This window comes from Salvelinus sp. IW2-2015, linkage group LG20, assembly GCF_002910315.2.
Source record: "Salvelinus sp. IW2-2015 linkage group LG20, ASM291031v2, whole genome shotgun sequence".
Classification (NCBI taxonomy): Eukaryota; Metazoa; Chordata; class Actinopteri; order Salmoniformes; family Salmonidae; genus Salvelinus; species Salvelinus sp. IW2-2015.
In genome coordinates this window covers 48,420,783-48,440,565 of record NC_036860.1, presented here as the reverse complement: position 1 = coordinate 48,440,565, position 19,783 = coordinate 48,420,783, and the positions used below count along the sequence as shown (strand labels likewise).

Sequence of the window (19,783 nt, the reverse complement as noted above, 5' to 3'; positions counted from 1 at the left end):
ATTATAGTTTTTCAAGTTAAGTTTTTAATGTAACATGCACAAGTACAGTGAAATGCATTTATTGCAAGCTCTAAACCCAACAATGCAGTAATCAATATCAATGTAGCACTAAAAATAACATAAGGTAGAACAGAAAGACACAAATAAAAATAAGAACATGAGAAAGTAAGAAGCTAGATACAGGGTTAGTTCCAATACCATATTTACAATGTGCAGGAATACTGGASTGATAGAGGTAGATACACTATATATACAAAAGTTTGTGGACACCCCTTCAAATTAGTGGATTCGGCTATTTCAGCCACACCTGTTGCTGACAGGTGTATAAAATCGAGCACATGCCATGTAATCTCCATAGACAAACATTGGCAGTAGAATGGCCTACAGAAGAGCTCAGTGACATTCAACGTGGCACCGTCATAGGATGCCACCTTTCCAACAGGTCAGTTTGTCAAATTTCTACCCTTCTAGAGCTGCCCCGGTCAACTGTAAGTGCTGTAATTATGAAGTGGAAACGTCTAGGAGCAACAACAGCTCAGCCGCGAAGTGGTAGGCCACACAAGCTTACAGAATGGGATCGCCGAGTGCTGAAGTGCGTAAAAATTGTCTGTCCTCGGTTGCAACACTCACAACCGTGTTACAAACTGCCTCTAGAAGCAACATCAGCACAATAACTGTTCGTCTGGAGCTTCATGAAATGGGTGTCCATGGCCGAGCAGCCGCACACAAGCCTAAGTTCACCATGCGCAATGCCAAGCGTCGGCTGGAGTGGTGTAAAGCTCGCCGCCATTGGACTATGGAGCAGTGGAAACGCGTTCTGTGGAGTGATGAATCACGGTTCACCATCTGGCACTCCACCGAACAAATCTGGGTTTGGCGGATGCCAGGAGAACGCTACCTGCCTGAATTCCTAGTACCAACTGTAAAGTTTGATGGAGGAGGAATAATGGTCTCGGGCTGTTTTTCATGGCCACTTAGTTCCAGTGAAGGGAAATCTTAACGCTACAGCATACAATAACATTCTAGACGATTGTGTGCTTCCAACTTGGGGAAGGCCCTTTCCTGTTTCAGCATGACAATGTCTCTGTGCACAAAGCGAAATCCTTACAGAAATGGTTTGTTGAGATCGGTGTGGAAGAACTTGACTAGCCTGCACAGAGCCCTAACCTCAACTCCATTGAACACCTTTGGGATGAATTGGAACGCCGACTGCGAGCCAGGCCTAATCGCCCAACATCAGTGCCCGACCTCACTAATGCTCGTGGCTGAATGGAAGCAAGTCCCCGCAGCAATGTTCCAGCATCTAGTGGAAAGCCTTTCCAGAAGAGTGGAGACTGTTATAGAAACAAAGGGGGACCAACTCCATATTAATGCCTATGATTATAGAATGAGATGTTCGCTGAGCAGGTGTCCACCAGTGGTGTAAAGTACTTAAGTAAAAATACTGTTGAGTACTACATAAGTAGTTTTTTGGGGTATCTGTACTTTACTTTTTTTTATWACAACTTTTACTTCACTACATTACTAAAGAAAACAATGTACTTTTTACTCCATACATTTTCCCTGACACCCAAAAGTATTTGTTACATTTCGAATGCTTGGCAGGAAAGGAAAATGGTCCAATTCACACATTTATCAAGAGAACAAACCTGGTCATCCCTACTGCCTCTGATCTGGCCGACTCACTAAACACACATGCTTCGTTTGTAAATTATGTCTGAGTGTTGGAGTGTGCCCTTGGCTATCCGTAAATAAAAAAACAAGAAAAATGTGGCATCTGGTTTGCTTAATATAAGGAATATGAAATGATTTATACTTGTACTTGTACGTTTGAAACTTAAGTATATTTTAGCAATTACATTTACTTTTGATACTTAAGTATATTTAAAACCAAATACTTTTAGACTTTAACTCAAGTAGTACTTTACTGGGTGATTTTCACTTGAGTCATTTTCTATTAAGGTATCTTTACTTTTACTCAAGTATGACAAATGGGTACTTTTTCCACCACAAAAGTGTACTTTTGGTCCTATATAGAGTATGTATCGGGTAAGGTGACTAGGCATCAGGATATATGATAAACAGAGTAGTATCAGCATAAATTATGATTGTATGGGAGTGCGTGTGTGTGTAGCGTCAGTATACATGTGTGTGCATGTTATGTTTTGTATTGGACTGTCAGTGTGCATAACTGTGTAGAATCCTGTGAGTGTGTAAAGATGACAAAAATAAAATACAAGGGTCAACTCAGATAGTCCGTGTAACAATTCTGAAAGGTATTTAGCAGTCTTATGGTTTCGGGATAGAAGCTGTTCAGGAGCCTGTTGGTGTTGGACTTAATTAACCGGTACCACTTGCCGTGCAGAAGCAGAGCACAGTCTATGGCTTGGGTGGCTGGAGTCTTTGACGACTTTCCGGGCCTTCCTTTCACACCGCCTGATATACAGGTCCTGGATGGCAGGGGGCTCGGCTCCAGTGAAGTACTGGGCTGTTGTAAGAAATGCTGTCTTCATTGACCTTAACACATAGCTATAATACTGTTATAATGCCTTCCTTATTAAAGCAGACTTTGTTGCAAACATCTGGCTACACCCCACAGTTAAACACGTTCTGCCCGTAACAGATACTAACCTCACTCCCACACGCAGGGGGAGGATGGCTGACTCAGCCTTTTATGACCACTGATAAGGCAGGAATGCCATTATACGAGCAGCACACGCACATGCAACACACACACAACACCCTTGTTTCAGGCTGGGTTTCCAAGAACAAAGAACAGTGCCAAGAACCAATGAGGCATTGATGCCAGCGTGGAGGGGACGGGCCTCCACTTACAACGACCAATCAGGAGCACGAACTACAGAACTCCTACGTCATTCACTGTATAAAATATACTGCACAATATGTTTCGGGACTCGCTCCTGATAGTTCCTTCTGAGCTAAAATGAACGAGTCCGTGCACGTTTTGCTCAGATATCTTTACATCCGAATAAACTGTCTTACTATATACCGATCCACCCTGTCCAGCGTCTTGACTTGGTCTCATTTCTCTAGTAACGAATCATCAACACTGTCCACACCACTCTCTGCAGCACCATTCGATCGAGGGTGGTGTTGTTGCCATTGCCATCTCAGACAAAACATTTTGCTCATTAAAATTCCTAGAATGTCTCTTTATAATAATATGTAAACTACCTAAATATTGCTCACACATTATTATAAAGATACATTTTAGGAATTTMAATGAGCACATTTTTTCTGAGCTGGGGTTGAGTGACTTGGGGATTGTGTCAAATATCACTGATGTGGATCAGGCCCCTAACCCTTCATTTTTTTATTTCCCTGTTTAAAGGGTAAAAGACTGATGTAATCCTTGGTTTACGCATGAATTGTCGGAGAAATTACAGGAAAGAAATGTAGCTTGGGCTAAGGTTAGACGGACTGATTCTACATCTGATTGGCAGTCCTTCAGAGATTTGAGAAACAGATGTCTATCCCTGGTTTCAAAAGCAAAATCATTATATTTCTTGAATTATTTTTCAGAGTGGTGGTAATCCAGCCAACTTTTGGAAAGTGGTCAAATCCTTTAAACAAAACTCCACCCCCTCGTTGCCCCAGCAGGTTGACAGCCTCTGGTCTGATGTACTTTGCTAAAAAACATAGGGGCTGATTCACTTGATTCCTTCTTATTGCAGCTCTCTGCCCCACTTATTGCAGAACCACTGACCTATATGTTTTACTTGAAAATTGTTTCTGGTGTTATCTCGAAGATATGGCAAGCGGCAAATGTCCTCCCACTACATAAAGGAGGAGATCCTTCTGACTTAGTTAACTCCCGTCCAATTTCCAAATTATGTTGCCTTTCCAAAGTTTTAGAATCCCATATACTAACTTTCAGCAAAAACTTTAACTTCTCCCTCTATTTTTAATGTGCACCAATCCTGTTTTAGATCTGGACATTAACAAGTGTAGCAGCTGAAACTGTGCTATGATGATGTGTTAAATTGTTAAATCATTGTGCTGCCTTATTTATAGACCTTTCCAAGTCCTTCAATACTGTTGACCATCACATTGTTATTCAAAGGTTGACTGAAATAGGCCTGGATCAAGCTTCTTGCAAGTGGTTTGAAAACTATCTGTCAGACAGGACTCAATGTGTGATCTCTGGTGGTGTTAAGTCTAGTTTTCTGGATATCACACAAGGTGTACCTCAGGGGTCGGTACTAAGACCTGTTCTCTTTACTATTTATTTAAATAATAGTCTATCTGTTAAAACTTGTGATATTCATCTGTACGCAGATGACACTGTTATGTATGCCATTGCCCCAACTGTTGAACAGGCTATATTAGAATCTGCAATCTGACCTTGTTACCATTCAGAAAGCCCTGGTTGGTTTAAAACTTGTACTTAATGCGATCAAGACGAAATACATGTTGTTCTCTAGTTCTCGCAAGAATGTTTCAGATGGACTACATATTTATAATTGGATTGTTTCTCCCATTGATCGGGTTCCCGCCTACAAATATCTGGACATCTGGATTGACAAAGACTTAATGTTTAAAAAACATACGGATGACCTAGTTAAAAAGCTAAGATTTAATGTGGGCTACTTTTTTATAAATAGATTGGCTGGTCCTCATTAAAGTCACGTAGATCAATGTATTACTCCCTTTTTGTTCACAAAGCCCTACTACACAAGCTTCCAATTTACCTAACTTCGTTGCTAACGTATAAAAGAATGAGATAGCAAACCCATTTACAGGGTTGGTTAACTCTTCAGAATCCTCAGATCTTCACGGAATTAGGTGAATCTGCTTTAAGTTTTCACGCTCCACATTTTTGGAATCATTTACAAAATTCATTACATTTGGATTCCCTGGTGCCACTAGGGCATTTTAAAACCCGGATGATAAATGGGTTCGAGGTGTGCAATTGTTTTGATTGATTGATATAGTAACCTGCTTATGATGGCTGTGATGTTAGTGATGTTCTGGTGTAGTGTACTTGTAATTTGCAATACTTTTTTGCTTTGTGGTCTCAGGGCACCATTGAAAATGAAACCCTGGTCTCAATTGGGCTCCACTGATTAAATAAAAGTTTACAGTAAAATAACAAGCAGTGATACAGCCTGTCAAGATGCTCTCAATGGTGCAGCTGTAGAACTTTTTGATGATTTGATGCCAAACCTTTTCAACTTCCTGAGGGGGAAGAGGCGCTGTCGTGCTTCCTTCACGACTGTGCGTGTGAGTGGACCATTTTAAGTCTTTAGTGATTTGGACACAGAAGAACTTGAAGCTCTTGACCAGCTCCACTGCAGCCCCGTTTCCTGTAGTCCACGATCAGCTCATTCGTCTTACTGACGTTGAGGGAGAGGTTGTTGTCCCGGCACCACACTGCCAGGTCACAGACCTGGCTGTGTGTAGGTCGTGTTGTCAGAAGACCCCCGATGTTGACTACCCTCACCACCTGGGGCTGGCCGATCAGGAAGTCCAGGTTCCAGTTGCAGAGGGAGGTGTTCAGTCCCAGGGTCCTAAGCTTGGTGATGAGCTTGGAGGGAACAATAGTGTTGAACGCTGAGACGTAGTCAATGATCAGTATTCTCACATAGGCATTCCTCTTATCTAGGTGGGTAAGGGTAGTGTGGAGCGCAATTGAGATTGCATCATCTATGGATCTGTTGGGGCAGTATGTCTGGTGTCTGGGATGAATAACCTTTCAAAGCACTTCATGATTACAGATGTGAGTGCTACAGGGCGGTAGTCATTGTGGCATAAAGCTTTAGAGTTCTTGGAAACAGGAATAATGGTAGTTATCTTAAGACATGTGGGGATTACAGACTGGGACAAGGAGAGGTTGAAAATTACAGTGAATATGCTTGCAAGCTGATCTGTGCATGCTCTGAGAACAGGCCCGTAGCCCTGCGAGTGTTGACCTGAATAAAGACCTTCCTCACGTAAGCCTCGGAGAGCGAGATCACCCAGCCCTCTGGGTTGGTGGGGGCCCTCAGGCACAGTGTTGTTATTGTCAAAGCATGCATAAAATCCATGGAGTTTGTCTGCAAGAGAGGCATCGTTGTGCAGATCATGGCTGGGTTTTCCTTTGTAATCCGTAATGGACTGTAGCCCTGCCACCTGCGGTGGGCGTCGGAGCCTGTGTAGTATGATTCCACCTTATTACTATATCATTGCGGGACTTGAACTTGTTCCTGTCCTTAGCCGTAGCCTCAGGGTTGTCTGTGATAGCTCTGTGTGTGGTAGCCCTGTCCTTAAGTTTAGCATCAGTGTTAATCCAGGGCTTTTGATTGGGGAAGAATATTCACTGTGGGGACAACGTCACCGATGCATTTCCTTATGAAGCTAGTGACGGCGGTGCTTAGCTCGATGTTATTGGCGGAGTCTGGGAACATATTAGAATAGCAGTGAAGTAGAGGAAGATGTCATACACTAAGTTTCTGTCTAGCCTGATGGGAAAGTGGTTAGAAGTTTGAAAGAAAAAAAAGCAGAAACCTACCCATGGCATCGACGTTCAGGCCCTAACCTACCCCGATTGCTCAACCCGAAATTAGAAATACAATAACTTTCTCCGCTAGTATCCAAAGCAGAATTGTCTCTGTCTGTCCTTTGCTCCCTGCGCTGCCCCATGTGCTCCTCTGCGTGTGTGAGTATCCTTAGCAACAAATGTCTAGCTTGAACGGTTCAAGAATTACTGTTGGTGGGTTATTTTATGCAAATGTATATAGTTACAAAAATMTTAAATTTAGGATAGCCTGAACATGTGAAAGTTGGTTTGTTCTCTCTAGCTTGAATGGCTCAATAGTTATTTTATGCAAATGAATAAAAATGTATGGAGTTAGACATTTCAAAGAATTTGAAGTTAGGATAGCCTGACTGTTTTAAAGTTGGTCTTGTAGCTTAATTGGCCAAAAGCGAAACCATTTMGAATATCTACCTCTGTATTCCTATGGTTCTCATTAAAACCCATGTAATTTATGCACATTTAATGGTTATAGTAAAAAAAAGTATGTATATAGTATAAAAAATATTTTGACAAGCAATCTAAGTATGGTCAGTCTGAACATCTCAACGTTGATTTGGAGTTGATAGCTTAAACAGTGAAAGAGGAGATAGACCTAGAATGTATTTTTTTCATTGTAGTCTATGGCCCCTTTTCAGCCATTGAAATGCATTGGTATCCATAGCAACGGCTCTGTTTGGGCTGCTCAACGATGAGACATGAGAGAGCTTTTAGCTGATGTTAGCTAGCTACTTTGTCACTAAACTCTGACAAACTGCAGTAACTCAGTAACTATTGATTGGTAGAAGATCGTTCTGTTCTGATTCCAGATTTAAATAGCTGAGCCCAAGATGTTATACTCTCTACGTTTTTGCGAGTATCCATAGCAATGTCTCCATTTGGGCTGCTACAGTTTTTGAATTTTACCTTTAGGGAGTCCCCAATGACCCCAGGGTCTCTTTCACAAGGGAGCCCTGCATATACAATTTGACGAGGCATGAGACAGCTGTTAGTTGGCGTTAACTAGCTACTGTTCGCCACTCAACTCAGACAAACAACTGTAACTTTTGATTGGTAGAAGATAATTCTGTTCTGCAAGTTTCCATTGCAATGGCTGTTTGGGCTGCTCAATGACGAAACAGAGAGCTGTTAGCTGGCGTTAGCTTGCTGCTTTTCATCACTCTAAACTCAGACAGCTGTAACTTTTGATTAGTAGTAAATAATTTTGTTCTGATTCCAGATTTGAATACCAAAGAAGTAGACAAAGATCTAATACGCTCTAACTTTTTGTCTAACTGATTGGGAAAGTGGTCCAAATTTAAGTTGTTTATAAAAAGTTCATAGAAATGTTATTGATGCAGTTAGTAAAACAGCTGTATTGTTTGATCGGTATGAGATTTTTGTTCCAATTTCAGTTTTGAATAGCAAAGAAGTAGAGGAAGAGTTCATATGCTCTAACTTTTTGTCAAAATGGTTGGGAAAGTGGTATCAGGTTTGTGTCAAAAGTTTCATTGTTCAAAGTAAATGGAATGCTAGAAGTCTGGGAGTTGATGTCACAATGGGACATTTAGAATGTTGAAGAAATCCCATGAAAGTGAAAAAGGACAAAAAGCTTAATAGTTTAAAAACAATATAATATATCAAAAAGTTGAATGCAAGCACACTGGTCCTGACTGTTCTGCACGTTTTAAAGTTTGAATGATGTTTCTAGCTTAAAACAATGTAAGAGAATGCTTCGCAAGCCCCACTAATAAGACTTATTATGACGAAGATTTAAAACTGGGACGTTTGCGTCGCAAGTCTCACCAATAAGAAGAAGTATGTTGAAAATTTTAAGTGGGGACTCTTTTAAATAGAGTCAATTCCAATAGGGCCTTGGTGAAATGTCTCCATTCTTATGAAAACTCTGATCTCCATTGAGGTACATGCTTTCATCATGCACCGTCCTCAGATGCCTTAGCAAGTCGTCATTTAGTTTAAAACTCTTTCCACAGCGAGTACAGAGGAAAGACTGCTGGGAGTGAAGAAGCTTATGTTTTGTTAGGGTGTGGCTGTGGTGGAAGACCTCCCCACACACACTGCAGCGGAATGGCCTTTCTTCTGTGTGGATGTTCCTGTGCTCCTGCAGCCCTTTCAGCTGAGCAAAGACATCCCCACAGTCTGTACAGGTATAAGGGGACTCACCTGTGTGGGTCCTCATGTGACATTTCAGATTATACTTGTCCCTAAACTGCTTTCCACACTCAGAGCAGCCTAGAGCCTTATTATGGCTCCTGCGGTGGTGGGTCAGGCATTTCTGAGAGGCAAAGACTTGGGCACAGTCAGGACAGATGAACTTAGGGAAGGCACTGCAACTGTGTTTGCTGAGAAAAGCAGCCCGTTTGTAGCTCTTACCACAGTCATGACAGCAGTGGCTTGGTCTATGGAAGGGATCTTCTTTGTTTTTCCGCTTCAGGCAGCAGGGTGTTTCTCCCTCTGTCTCGGCGGTGTTAGGGCTGGACGAGGAGATGACAGGGGCAGATACACCTCTCTTGGCCCTTCCAAAGACGGGCATCTGATTTGCTATGTTTCTAAGCTGACTTCTCTCAACATTCTCAGTATTTCTAGCCACATCAGCAGACTGTCCCATCTCAGAGGCTGACCTGATCTCATCCTCTACCTCAGCCTGGTTATTGTATTTTATCTCCTCCTTAATCCAGTCCTCATGTTCAGAAAAATTGTCTTCCTCAACCAAATCATCTTCCCCATCAAGTCTCCTCTCCTCACTATAAATGTCCTCCAGGTGTCTGGCATCTATATTGAAAGTACTGGACTGACAGACTTTAGAAAATTCTATCCTCTTCAGAAATAACCCTGGTCCTGTGACTTTCATCTTCTCACTGTTAACTTGATGTTCTGTAGGTCTGAAAATTAATGGAAATAGACAGCATATCAACAAATGCATTACAATAGACACACACTATTTGTAGTCAACATATTTAACACTTCCTTAATCTCTTTGGATGTGCAAGAAAGAAACACTCAAAACATGATCTGGCCCTACCCTGCTTCTTCCTCTCTCAGTTGTTCTGCAGGGTATCCCTCTCCATCAGTGTGGTTGTCCATCTCACTGCACTTATCCCCAGGTGTGTTGTTCAGGTACTCCTCAGCCATGTAGATAGCCTCCTCCATGTCCTGGGGGCACTGTTTCAGCACACAGTCTCCAACATGTGTGGGCAGGAGTGACACAAACCTCTGCAGGGCCACACACCTCACCACCTCCGCAGCCGTTCTCCTCTCAGGCCGAAGCCAGTGCTGGGCAGCACTTTCCAGTCCCTGCCCCAACTCCCTGGGCCCTCTCTCAGGGTCGTACCTCAGATAGCTGAAGTCCTCCTGCCGTCGGCTCTCTTCTGCCCTGACTTGGCTCTGCAGGCTGGCCCTCAGTGTCTCGTAGTTTGGCTCGCCTGACCTGAGGCACTCCCCGCCAAGGAGCCCCCACTTCACATTAGAAAGCCTGGAGTTGGAGTCTGCCTCCTCCAAAAGCAGCAGGTAGGCCTCAGGATCCTTCACCTCCTCCAGCTTCACATCTGGCTCCATTCTCCTGAGCTCCTCCTTCTCCAGTAACTGTGCCAGAGCCTCAGTCTGTATCTCCCCCTGTACAGCCAGGGCCTGTAGCTGCTGTCTGTGCACTGCTAGTAGGTTTGTAAATAACCGCACCACATCCATGATTCCACTCTTGGAGTCTCTAGCAACAGTCTGTGAAATATGAAATGATTATAAAAGTATGGTAATGACAGTACCACTGTGCAATGAAGATGGCTATTTGGGTGTATAATAAATCCTGTGAAAATAAAATATGTTGATAGCCAACTCTCAATGAGAGTTTCAAACACGTGATCCACGAGGTTGTGTTTAATGTGTTTATAAGGCTGTACATGTAGCTATGATCTAAGTTATAGCGTCTAGCTAGCTTGTTAATCTGTCTGGCACCACATTCAGATGTGTGCCTCATTTTCTCTCTGGATGAGGGCTAGCTGGCTAGCTAACGTTAGGTCAGTTAGGTGGGCTAGCTAGCCATGTTAGCTGACAATCCAGGCAAAATAGACAAATTCTACCATAAAATGTGATTATCAAGCTGACCAAAACCACATGTAGAAAGATAACGTTACTTACCGAGAGACTGGGCGTCTTTTTGTCTTTTACTCGTATTGTATTTCTTGCAAGTTAGCTAGCTAGCTACGTACGCCGTTTTTATTGTTGTTTCCAGGGGTACCATTTGATCGTGACAACGTATGCGTCTGCTGTGTGTAACATGATAAGCATTCCCGTCGTCTATTGTCCAAACATTATATGTAGCTAGCTAACGTTAGCTATTGAAACGTCCACGTCAAGTAATTAACCATCACAGGTAACTAGTAATTTATTAGTTATTTTCCATTCTTTTATAATCAATTTTGAGATAATATGTTCATTTTGATAGCGTTTTTTATTTTATATCGTCCACCCAGCTAACAACCAAGTCCTGGAACGTTTGTCCACCTTGCTAACGTTAGCTAGCTACTAGCTAAGTTTCAGTGATGGTACTGGAAATTTGACTAGTCTCAAATAATTAGCTAACAATTACTTTTCGGTGATATTAGATGCCTTTGTGATCGAGCTGGCAATTCCGACCCTTCCAGCTAGTGAAAAGTATTTTTTTACTGCCCTCACCATAGGCACCTGCAATCAATATGGATGTGGTTGAGTTCCTAGTGTCCCTGCTGGATGTGCATAAACAACAGCTGAAAGCGCTGACCAGACAGGGGGAGATCCAGGCCAAGGTCCTCAGCCAGCTTGTCAAGGATGGTTTGACCAGAACCCTTGACCGGCCTTCACCCCAGGATGTAGAGGAACAGAGAAGGCATAGGATGACACCAGGGAGAGATAAAGACCCGGAGGACTGGGGTGCTAGGCTTGATGGGCTGCTGCAAGAGGAGACACAGAAGAAGAATCAACTGATCAGACCCCAGGGGTTGTCTAATTCATTCCAGACCAGGGTACTGGGACAGATGTGGACTGTGGAGGACCAGAGCAGGCTGGACTTCTTGTCTCTGCGGTACGAACCCCAGAAGGGAGCCAGAGAGCTGGGGCAGAAGCTTGACTCAGCTGCTAAGCACTGGCTTAGGCCTGACCTAAGGACTGCTGCACAGGTAGAGCAGTGTGTTGCCATGGAGCAGTTTCTGTCCCTCTTGCCAAAGGAGGCTGGAGCCTGGGTGCAGAAGCAGCAGCCCAGGGATATGGAGGAAGCGATCAGCATGGCTGAGCAGCGGCTTGGGTCTGGTGTCTTCACCGTCTCCTCGCCTTCCCCTGACCGTACACAGAKAAACACAGCACAGGGCTCAACAGAGACACAAGAACAAGGGTAGGTAAATGTGTGGCATCTATTGAACTAATCATATCTGCAGTTATTCTATCATCCTCAGTGTCTTTAGTTTAATTGTTCAGTCACATGCAGATCCTAAGAACGATTCACTATGATTAATCTCATTTTTTGAATTTACAGGAGTGTCAAGATGCAGAGCACCAGTGATCACCCAGATGCTTTGACCAAGTCATTTCTCAACCAGCTGGAGACTCAAAAGTCTGCCCATTTCAGTCTAGAGATTCCAGACATGGGAGTAGCCAGCTACCAGGAGGAAAAGGATGAGCATAAGGTGGTCCCAGAGGAAGAGTCCATCTTTGTGTGTAAGCAGGAAGTGGAGGACCCTGACTGGCATCAGGAGAGTGCTCCGCCAGAGCCTATCCAAATGTATGGGAGCACAACAGGACATGAGAGCATGTCGGTGGACACACCTTACATCTCCCCTCCCAGACACAACTCTCTCTCCTCCACCATGTACACTCATCCAACACCCAGAGTGTCCAGTCAGATCCCCTCCCCACAGTCGCCTCCATCCCTTGCTCCTGATGTCTATCATCCACATGTTCAGGACAGCCCAGTGACAGACAGACTGCAGAGTAACAATCATTCTAGTGACGAGACGGAGCTTACTGCCAGGTACACAGGGCTTATCTCTGAAGATGGACAGCTGACCTGGGGGACCCTCCCGAGGGTTCCCTCACCCTCCTTCCACACTCGCCCACCCTCCCCCTCGCCCTCCCACCAGTGCCCAGACTGTGGCTGCTGCTTCACCCAGCAAAGGAGCCTGGAGGAGCACAGGAACATTCACACGGGGGCGAGGCCCTTCGTCTGTGGGGTGTGTGGCAAGGCCTTCTGCCACCGCCGCACTCTGAACAAACACACACGTATCCACTCCTGGGAGAGACCCTTTCAATGTACTGACTGTGGACAGACCTTCAAACTCAAAGACACCATGAAGAGGCACCAGGTGTCCCACAGCAGGCCAGGGACAGGGCCAGGGGCACGTCAGCTCTCTCACTCACCCTGATACTCTATCTAGCAGCTAGCTGCTCACTCAGCACTTCACCTCGCTGAGAGGAGGCCTCGTAGTAATCAGCACACAACAAGGACTTGAAGTAGGACTGGTCAGATGGCTTTCTCTGTAAATGTCCTAAATAGGCAGATTTGTGTGAGAAAGCTACCAGTGTTTTCTGTTGGCGTGTTCCATAAACAGAGGACACTGCTTTGGATTTCACAGGTGAACTGGTTGGTGGAACATCTCTCCCATGTTTCCATGTAAACAAGCTCAAATTACTTGTGCTTCATTGCTCCCTTTTTTTTGTAGAATGCCCTGCCATGGTCCAAGTTAGAGGTGTTTCATGCATTTGGATATTGTGATAGATACTCTTGAATAATTCTTTGTTATGCAGAATCGTTTTTTGTATTTAATTTAATTCTTCAGAAGAGCAGAGATCAGAACATTGTGTAACAATGTACTGTACTGCTTTATGTATTTGTTGTTTTATGCGTAGGATATATATATATACACAGTTGAAGTCGGAAGTTTACATACACTTAGGTTGGAGTCGTTAAAACTCGTTTTTCAACCACGCCAAAACTATAGTTTGTTCACAAGAAATTTGTGGAAAGTTGGTTAGGTCATCTACTTTGTGCATGACACAAGTCATTTTTCCAACAATTGTTTACAGACAGATTATTTCACTTATAATTCACTGTATCACAATTCCAGTGGGTCAGAAGTTTACATACACTAAGTTGACTGTGCCTTTAAACAGCTTGGAAAATGTCTTTATAAGCTTCTGATAGGCTAATTGACATCATTTGAGTCAATTGGAGGTGTACCTGTGGATGTATTTCAAGGCCTACCTTCAAACTCAGTGTATCTTTGCTTGACATCATGGGAAAATCAAAAGAAATCAGCCAAGACCTCAGGGAAGAAAAAAAAGAAATCCACAAGTCTGGTTCATCCTTCGGAGCAATTTCCAAACACCTGAAGGTACCACGTTCATCTGTACAAACAATATTATGCAGGTATGAACACCATGGGACCACGCAGCCGTCATACCGCTCAGGAAGGAGATGAGTTCTGTCTCCTAGAGATGAACGTACTTCGGTGCGAAAAGTGCAAATCAATCCCAGAACAACAGCAAAGGACCTTGTGAAGATGCTGGAGGAATCAGGTACAAAAGTATCTATATCCAAAGTAAAACGAGTCCTATATCGACATAACCTGAAAGGCCGATCAGCAAGGAAGAAGCCACTGCTCTAAAACTGCCATAAAAAAGCCAGACTATGGTTTGCAACTGCACATGGGGACAAATATCGTACTTTTTAGAGACATGTCCTCTGGTCTGATGAAACAAAAATAGAACTGTTTGGCCATAATGACCATCGTTATGTTTGGAGGAAAAAGGGGGAGGCTTGCAAGCCGAAGAGCACCATCCCAACCGTGAAGCACGGGGGTGGCAGTGTCATGTTGTGGGGGTGCTTTGCTGCAGGAGGGACTGGTGCATTTCACAAAATAAATGGCATCATGAGGAAGGAAAATTGTGGATATATTGAAGCAACATCTCAAGACATCAGTCAGGAAGTTAAAGCTTGGTCGCAAATGGGTCTTCCAAATGGACAATGACCCCAAGCATACTTCCAAAGTTGTGGCAAAATGGCTTAAGAACAACAAAGTCAAGGTATTGGAGTGGCCATCACAATGCCCTGACCTCAATCCCATAGAAAATATGTGGGCAGAACTGAAAAAGCGTATGTGAGCAAGGAGGCCTACAAACCTGACTCAGTTACACCAGCTCTGTCAGGAGGAATGGGCCAAAATTCACCCAACTCATTGTGGGAAGCTTGTGGATGGCTACCTGAAACGTTTGAGCCAAGTTGAACAATTTAAAGGCAATGCTACCAAATACTAATTGAGTGTATGTAAACTTCTGACCCACTGGGAATGTGATGAAAGAAATACAAGCTGAAATAAATAATTCTCTCTACTATTATTCTGACATTTCACATTCTTAAAATAAGGTGGTGATCCTAACTGACCTAAAAATGGAATTTTTACMKGGATTAAATGTCAGCAATTGTGAAAAACTGAGTTTAAATGTATTTGGCTAAGGTGTATGTAAACCTACGACTTCAACTGTGTATATATATATAGTTCAATAGTTTGGGGTCACTTAGACATTTCCTTGTTTTCCATGAAAACATACCTGAAATGAGTTGCAAAATGAATAGGAAATATAGTCAAGACGTTGACAAGGTTATAAATAATGATTTTTAATTGAAATAATAATTGTGTGCTTCAAACTTTGCCTTCGTCAAAGAATCCTCCATTTGCAGCAATTACAGCCTTGCAGACCTTTGGCATTCTAGTTGTCAATTTGTTGAGGTAATCTGAAGAGATTTCACCCCATGCTTCCTGAAGCACCTCCCACAAGTTGGAATGGCTTGATGGGCACTTCTTACGTACCATACGGGCAAGCTGCTCCCACAACAGCTCAATAGTGTTGAGATCCGGTGACTGTGCTGGCCACTGAATTATAGACAGAATACCAGCTTACTGTTTCTTCCCTAAATAGTTATTGCGCTGTGCTTTAATTTGGCTCTGTGCTTTAGGTCATTGTCCTGTTGTAGGAGGAAATTGGCTCCAATTAAGCGCCATCCACAGGGTATGGCGTTGCAAAATGGAGTGATAGCCTTCCTTCTTCAAGATCCCTTTTACCTTGTACAAAACTCCCACTTTACCGCCACCAAAGCACCCAKAGACCATCACATTGCCTCCACCATGCTTGACAGATGGCGTCAAGCACTCCTCCAGCATCTTTTCATTTTTTCGGTCTCTCACGTATGTTCTTCTTTGTGATCCGAACACCTCAAACTTGGATTCGTCTGTCCATAACACTTTTTTCCAATCTTCCTCTGTCCAGTGTCTGTGTTCTTTTGCCCATCTTAATCTTTTATTTTTATTGGTCAGTCTGAGATATGGCTTTTTCTTTACAACTCTGCCTAGAAGGCCAGCATCCCGGAATCGCCTCTTCACTGTTGACTTTGAGACTGGTGTTTTGAGGGGTACTATTTAATGAAGCTGCCAGTTGAGAACTTGAGTTTCTTAAACTAGACACTAATCTACTTGTCCTCTTGCTCAGTTGTGCACCGGGGCCTCCCACTCTTTCTATTCTGGTTAGAGTTATGGTTGCTGATAATGGGCCTCTGTACGCCTATGTAGATATTCCATAAAATATCAGCTGTTTCCGGCTACAGTAGTCATTTACAACATCAACCATGTCTACACTGTATTTCTGATCCATTTGATGTTATTTTAATGGACAAAAAATTTGCTTTTCTTTTAAAAACAAGGACATTTTTAAGGGATCCCAAACTTTTGAACAGTAGTGTATATAGRAGATACTATAGCTGGAGGATGTGCATATTTCTTAACTTGCACAGTTTTGAAAGAGAACCTTTGACAGATATTGTCTTGCAATGAACATGTCATGTTATAAAATTGTCTGGATAGATGGAAAATTCATCACAAATACTTATTTTTTCTCAGATTGGTCAAGATCATATCTTTGACACATTTCCAACATAGGTAAACATTTTTACAAAAATCACGTCACAGTATTGAAGTCATAGGCATATTCTCATTATGAATCATTACTAATTTCACTCATGCAGTTTTATATTTTTATTGAAATCTATTGAATTTAAATGATTCATAATGATTATGTGAAACATTAGCATTGTGTAGTTTACAGAGTCCTATTTACATTGAGTAGATTCCCCTCAGCCTGTTATCACTGTGCTCAGTAAGGTTGGAGGTTCTCCTTTAGTTGGCAGAGGGACACGGAAGAACCCACTCCAAAGCCTGCATACAGAGGCTCAGAGAACTGGGCCTTGAATTTGTGGATCAGCTCCATGGCCTCTGACACAGAGTAGAAGGCCACCGTGTTGGCAGCGTAGTCCAGGTACACTCCAATCCGTGTGGCCCGTGGGGCCTCTGGCAGGTCTTTGTCCATCTTGTTGTGCCATGCGGAGTAGCCCGAGTCAGAGCAGAGCAGGCTCCAGGACTTGTCGTTGTAGCCCAGCAGACTGTAAGAGTTCTTACCCTTGCGGCTGATGCTCTTGTAGGCCACTCCGATGGAGAACTCCCCGCTCCACTCTGCTTCCCAGTAGTACCTGAACCCACCCAGGCACTCCTTGCATAGAACCTGGGAGAAGCCATCGAAGCGTTCGGGGTGATCCGGGTAAAACTTGACTGTCTTCTTCCGCATCACTTTGTGGTTCCCCTCAGACAGAACCAGCTCTTTGTAGGCTGTGTTGGGGTCAAAGGTGAGCGGACAAGAATCTGAAAAAAATACATATTTATTGGCATTATCAGAAAATTATATGATTTGAGTTGGTATAACAGACAAGAACAGACAAGAACAGAGCACTCACATCTCAAGAAGTCTGCTCTAGTTTTGGGTTCCTGAAAATCTGCCCTGGTGGGAGCTGTATTAGAACAAAATATGGATTCTATCACCAGAGATATTCAGATTAAAAACTGATATTTTTTCACAGATAATAAACCAATGTAAACTTCATAAATATGTACCTTTGAATCGTTTGTCGCCACCTCTTGGTGAAAGTATGTATACAGGGATATCACTTACTGTAAATGTAAAATTACAGTTGGTTATCGCAAAATCTTGCTGTACACAAGCTTTGTTGTAGGCATTTTAGTCACATTAATAGACTAACCTAACTTGGAGATTTTGCTCAGCTCCTTCTTACAGATGTCATCTAGATGCTCCTTCATGTCGGTGGCAGTCTTCGTGATCTCTCCGAAGGAGAACTGGGGGTTGATTAGTACTTTGGGCACCGTGGGCTCAGGAGGAACACACAGCGTGGGGAAACTCTACGTAGTGCCGAAGTAAGATATGAAATACTGTTTCAGTGAGTCATTTTTCATTAAATAGACACAAGGAGAATAACATATTTGAATTGAATAGACTTGCTTTTCATTGTAATGCCAATGCTAGATTCATAATAATTAGTTGAATATTGTACTGATCCTTGTTCCGACAGCCCAGAGTCCCCCCTCCCTCTAGTCCACTACCTGTAGGAAGTGGATGTTGTCCTCTGTGTCCAGGATCTGGCGCAGCTCAACATCTTTGCGCTGCAGCTCCAGGATCTCCTGCTCCAGCCGCTCCACGTATCCCTCAGCCTGTGACATGGCCACCTGCATGTTGGCCTTGGTCAGCTGGCTCACCTCAACGTGCCATCGCTCCACTGCCTGCAACATCTCACTGAAGATCTTATCACTGTCCGATATCACCCGCTGGGCATTGCTCTGACGTTAGGGGAGGGAGATACTGCATATTACACAAATATCATTGTGTTATATATATTTATATATATATAATTAAAAACAAAACATTGCAAACACAATTGTAATGATTGATTTAGTGTCTCTATGGCAATATATGGTCCAACATGTATAATGAATGATACTATGGTGCTAAATTAAAGGGATGTAGTCTCATAAAAAGTACCAGAAATTGACCTAGGAAATGGAAATGGACCTAACCTTGAGAACGTCAACATTGTGTCTCAACTCCTGCAGTTCCTTCATCCGCTCCTGAATGATGTGCTGGACCTCAGACTGGGTCACCAACAGGTTTTTCTGTTAAAGGAAAGGAAGAGATGGTTAGTAAACTGAGGGGCCATAATACCCCATTGTCTTTAGAAGTTTCAAATGAGTTAAGCTGTATCATTGCAGTTGACATGTACTGTTAGAGCGATTAGTGAGGGTAGGTTGTTCCAGTGTGTAAGAGCAGTCTTGCCTGTTTCTCAGCGCGCTCCTCCTCAGCAGAGATGATGTTGTGGCTGCGGTGTTCCCTGACGGTACACAGCACACAGATACACATCTGGTCAGAGCGACAGAACAGCTCCAGGCCCTTCTCGTGCTGCGGACAGATCTTCCTGTCCAGGTGACCCGTCTCATCCACCAGCTTGTGCCTCTTGAAGGTGGCAGACTCGTAGTGGGGCTTGATGTGTGTCTCGCAGTAGTAGGCCAGGCACATCAGGCAGGACTTGACAGCCTTACTGCGGCGGCCCACACAGAAGTCACACAGCGAATCCCTCTGGAGGTAGGGGAAGGGCTGTAGCTCGGGCAGCTGCCGGCGCACCTGGGTCACGTTGGGCACGTTGCGCCTAAGGACGGGGCGAGGGGTGAAGGTGGCCCTGCATTGGGGGCAGTTGTACACCCCCAGGTGGTCATACTGGTCCCAGTAGACCTTGATGCACTCCAGGCAGTAGGTGTCTCCACAGGAGATGGTAACAGGGTCTCGCAGCACATCGGCACACAGAAGACAGGTGTAGCCATCTGGAGGCAGGGGAAAGTTCGGCTCAGCCATGGTCCTGCTGGGTCAGACTGAGACACAAGGAGATAACCAGTCAGTAGAAGTATAGAATGACACTCCACTGACCTGTATTAAACGGGAGTGAGACTAAAGCAAGAGTGCAGTCCCCTTCCACTGGTATTTAAAGGTGAGGCTGTGTTTTAGTGTAAACAGAAAAGACAACCTGCATGAAACTGGGAAGTGAATGTGACCATAGAGGAATGAGGCCACATACCACACAGCAACAGACACTCTTGGTTGGTTCTTTTGGCGAAATGTGTGATCATCATAGTCCTAGACTGTTCTCTCTGCTACCGCACGGCAAGCGGTACTGGAGCTCCAAGTCTATGTACAAGAGGCTTCTTAACAGCTTCTAACCTCAAGCCATAAGACTCCTGAACATCTAATCAAATGCCTACCTGGACTGTTTGCATTGCCCCCCCCCTCCCCCACGCTGCTGCTACTCTCTGTTATTATCTATGCATAGTCACTTTAATAAGA

At 43.7% G+C, this 19,783-nt stretch overlaps 3 protein-coding genes across 5 annotated transcripts; 1 reads left to right on the top strand and 2 right to left on the bottom strand.

Annotated features, from left to right (window-relative positions):
- Window positions 1-8,131: 8,131 nt before the first annotated feature.
- Window positions 8,132-10,757, bottom strand: LOC111981638 (zinc finger and SCAN domain-containing protein 21-like). The gene is made up of 3 exons (XM_024013016.2): window positions 10,667-10,757; window positions 9,558-10,249; window positions 8,132-9,417 (listed from the first exon to the last, which is right to left on the bottom strand). The coding sequence occupies exons 2-3, from the start codon at window positions 10,217-10,219 to the stop codon at window positions 8,373-8,375; spliced, it is 1,707 nt and encodes a 568-aa protein (XP_023868784.1). The 5' UTR covers window positions 10,220-10,249; window positions 10,667-10,757; the 3' UTR covers window positions 8,132-8,372.
- Window positions 10,758-10,820: 63 nt separating this feature from the next.
- On the top strand, window positions 10,821-16,421 carry LOC111981639 (zinc finger and SCAN domain-containing protein 31). 2 transcript variants are annotated; one of them, XM_024013017.2, is made up of 3 exons: window positions 10,821-10,901; window positions 11,209-11,894; window positions 12,036-16,421. In XM_024013017.2, the coding sequence occupies exons 2-3, from the start codon at window positions 11,224-11,226 to the stop codon at window positions 12,919-12,921; spliced, it is 1,557 nt and encodes a 518-aa protein (XP_023868785.1). In that variant the 5' UTR covers window positions 10,821-10,901; window positions 11,209-11,223; the 3' UTR covers window positions 12,922-16,421. The 2 variants fall into 2 exon arrangements, 1 of the variants encoding a protein (XP_023868785.1); XR_011481771.1 differs by having other exon boundaries at window positions 10,888-11,894; window positions 12,036-15,955; window positions 16,082-16,421.
- Window positions 16,422-16,571: 150 nt separating this feature from the next.
- On the bottom strand, window positions 16,572-19,390 carry LOC111982052 (tripartite motif-containing protein 16). Of its 2 annotated transcripts, none has more exons than XM_024013583.2 (7): window positions 18,725-19,390; window positions 18,469-18,564; window positions 17,998-18,231; window positions 17,640-17,796; window positions 17,494-17,550; window positions 17,337-17,414; window positions 16,572-17,244 (listed from the first exon to the last, which is right to left on the bottom strand). In XM_024013583.2, the coding sequence occupies exons 1-7, from the start codon at window positions 19,295-19,297 to the stop codon at window positions 16,703-16,705; spliced, it is 1,737 nt and encodes a 578-aa protein (XP_023869351.1). In that variant the 5' UTR covers window positions 19,298-19,390; the 3' UTR covers window positions 16,572-16,702. The 2 variants fall into 2 exon arrangements, with proteins under 2 accessions (XP_023869351.1, XP_023869352.1); XM_024013584.2 differs by having other exon boundaries at window positions 17,337-17,390.
- Between the last annotated feature and the right edge of the window lie 393 nt (window positions 19,391-19,783).

Excerpts from the sequence above, each read along its gene's own strand:
- LOC111982052 (XM_024013583.2), bottom strand. The coding sequence starts at position 19,297 with ATGGCTGAGCCGAACTTTCCCCTGCCTCCAGATGGCTACACCTGTCTT. Across the intron at positions 17,797-17,997 it reads ACAACATCCACTTCCTACAG|AGTTTCCCCACGCTGTGTGT; the intron begins GTAGTGGACTAG and ends GGCACTACGTAG. Across the intron at positions 17,551-17,639 it reads GAGCAAAATCTCCAAGTTAG|TAAGTGATATCCCTGTATAC; the intron begins GTTAGTCTATTA and ends TTACATTTACAG.
- LOC111981638 (XM_024013016.2), bottom strand. The coding sequence starts at position 10,219 with ATGGATGTGGTGCGGTTATTTACAAACCTACTAGCAGTGCACAGACAG. Across the intron at positions 9,418-9,557 it reads CTGAGAGAGGAAGAAGCAGG|ACCTACAGAACATCAAGTTA; the intron begins GTAGGGCCAGAT and ends ATTAATTTTCAG.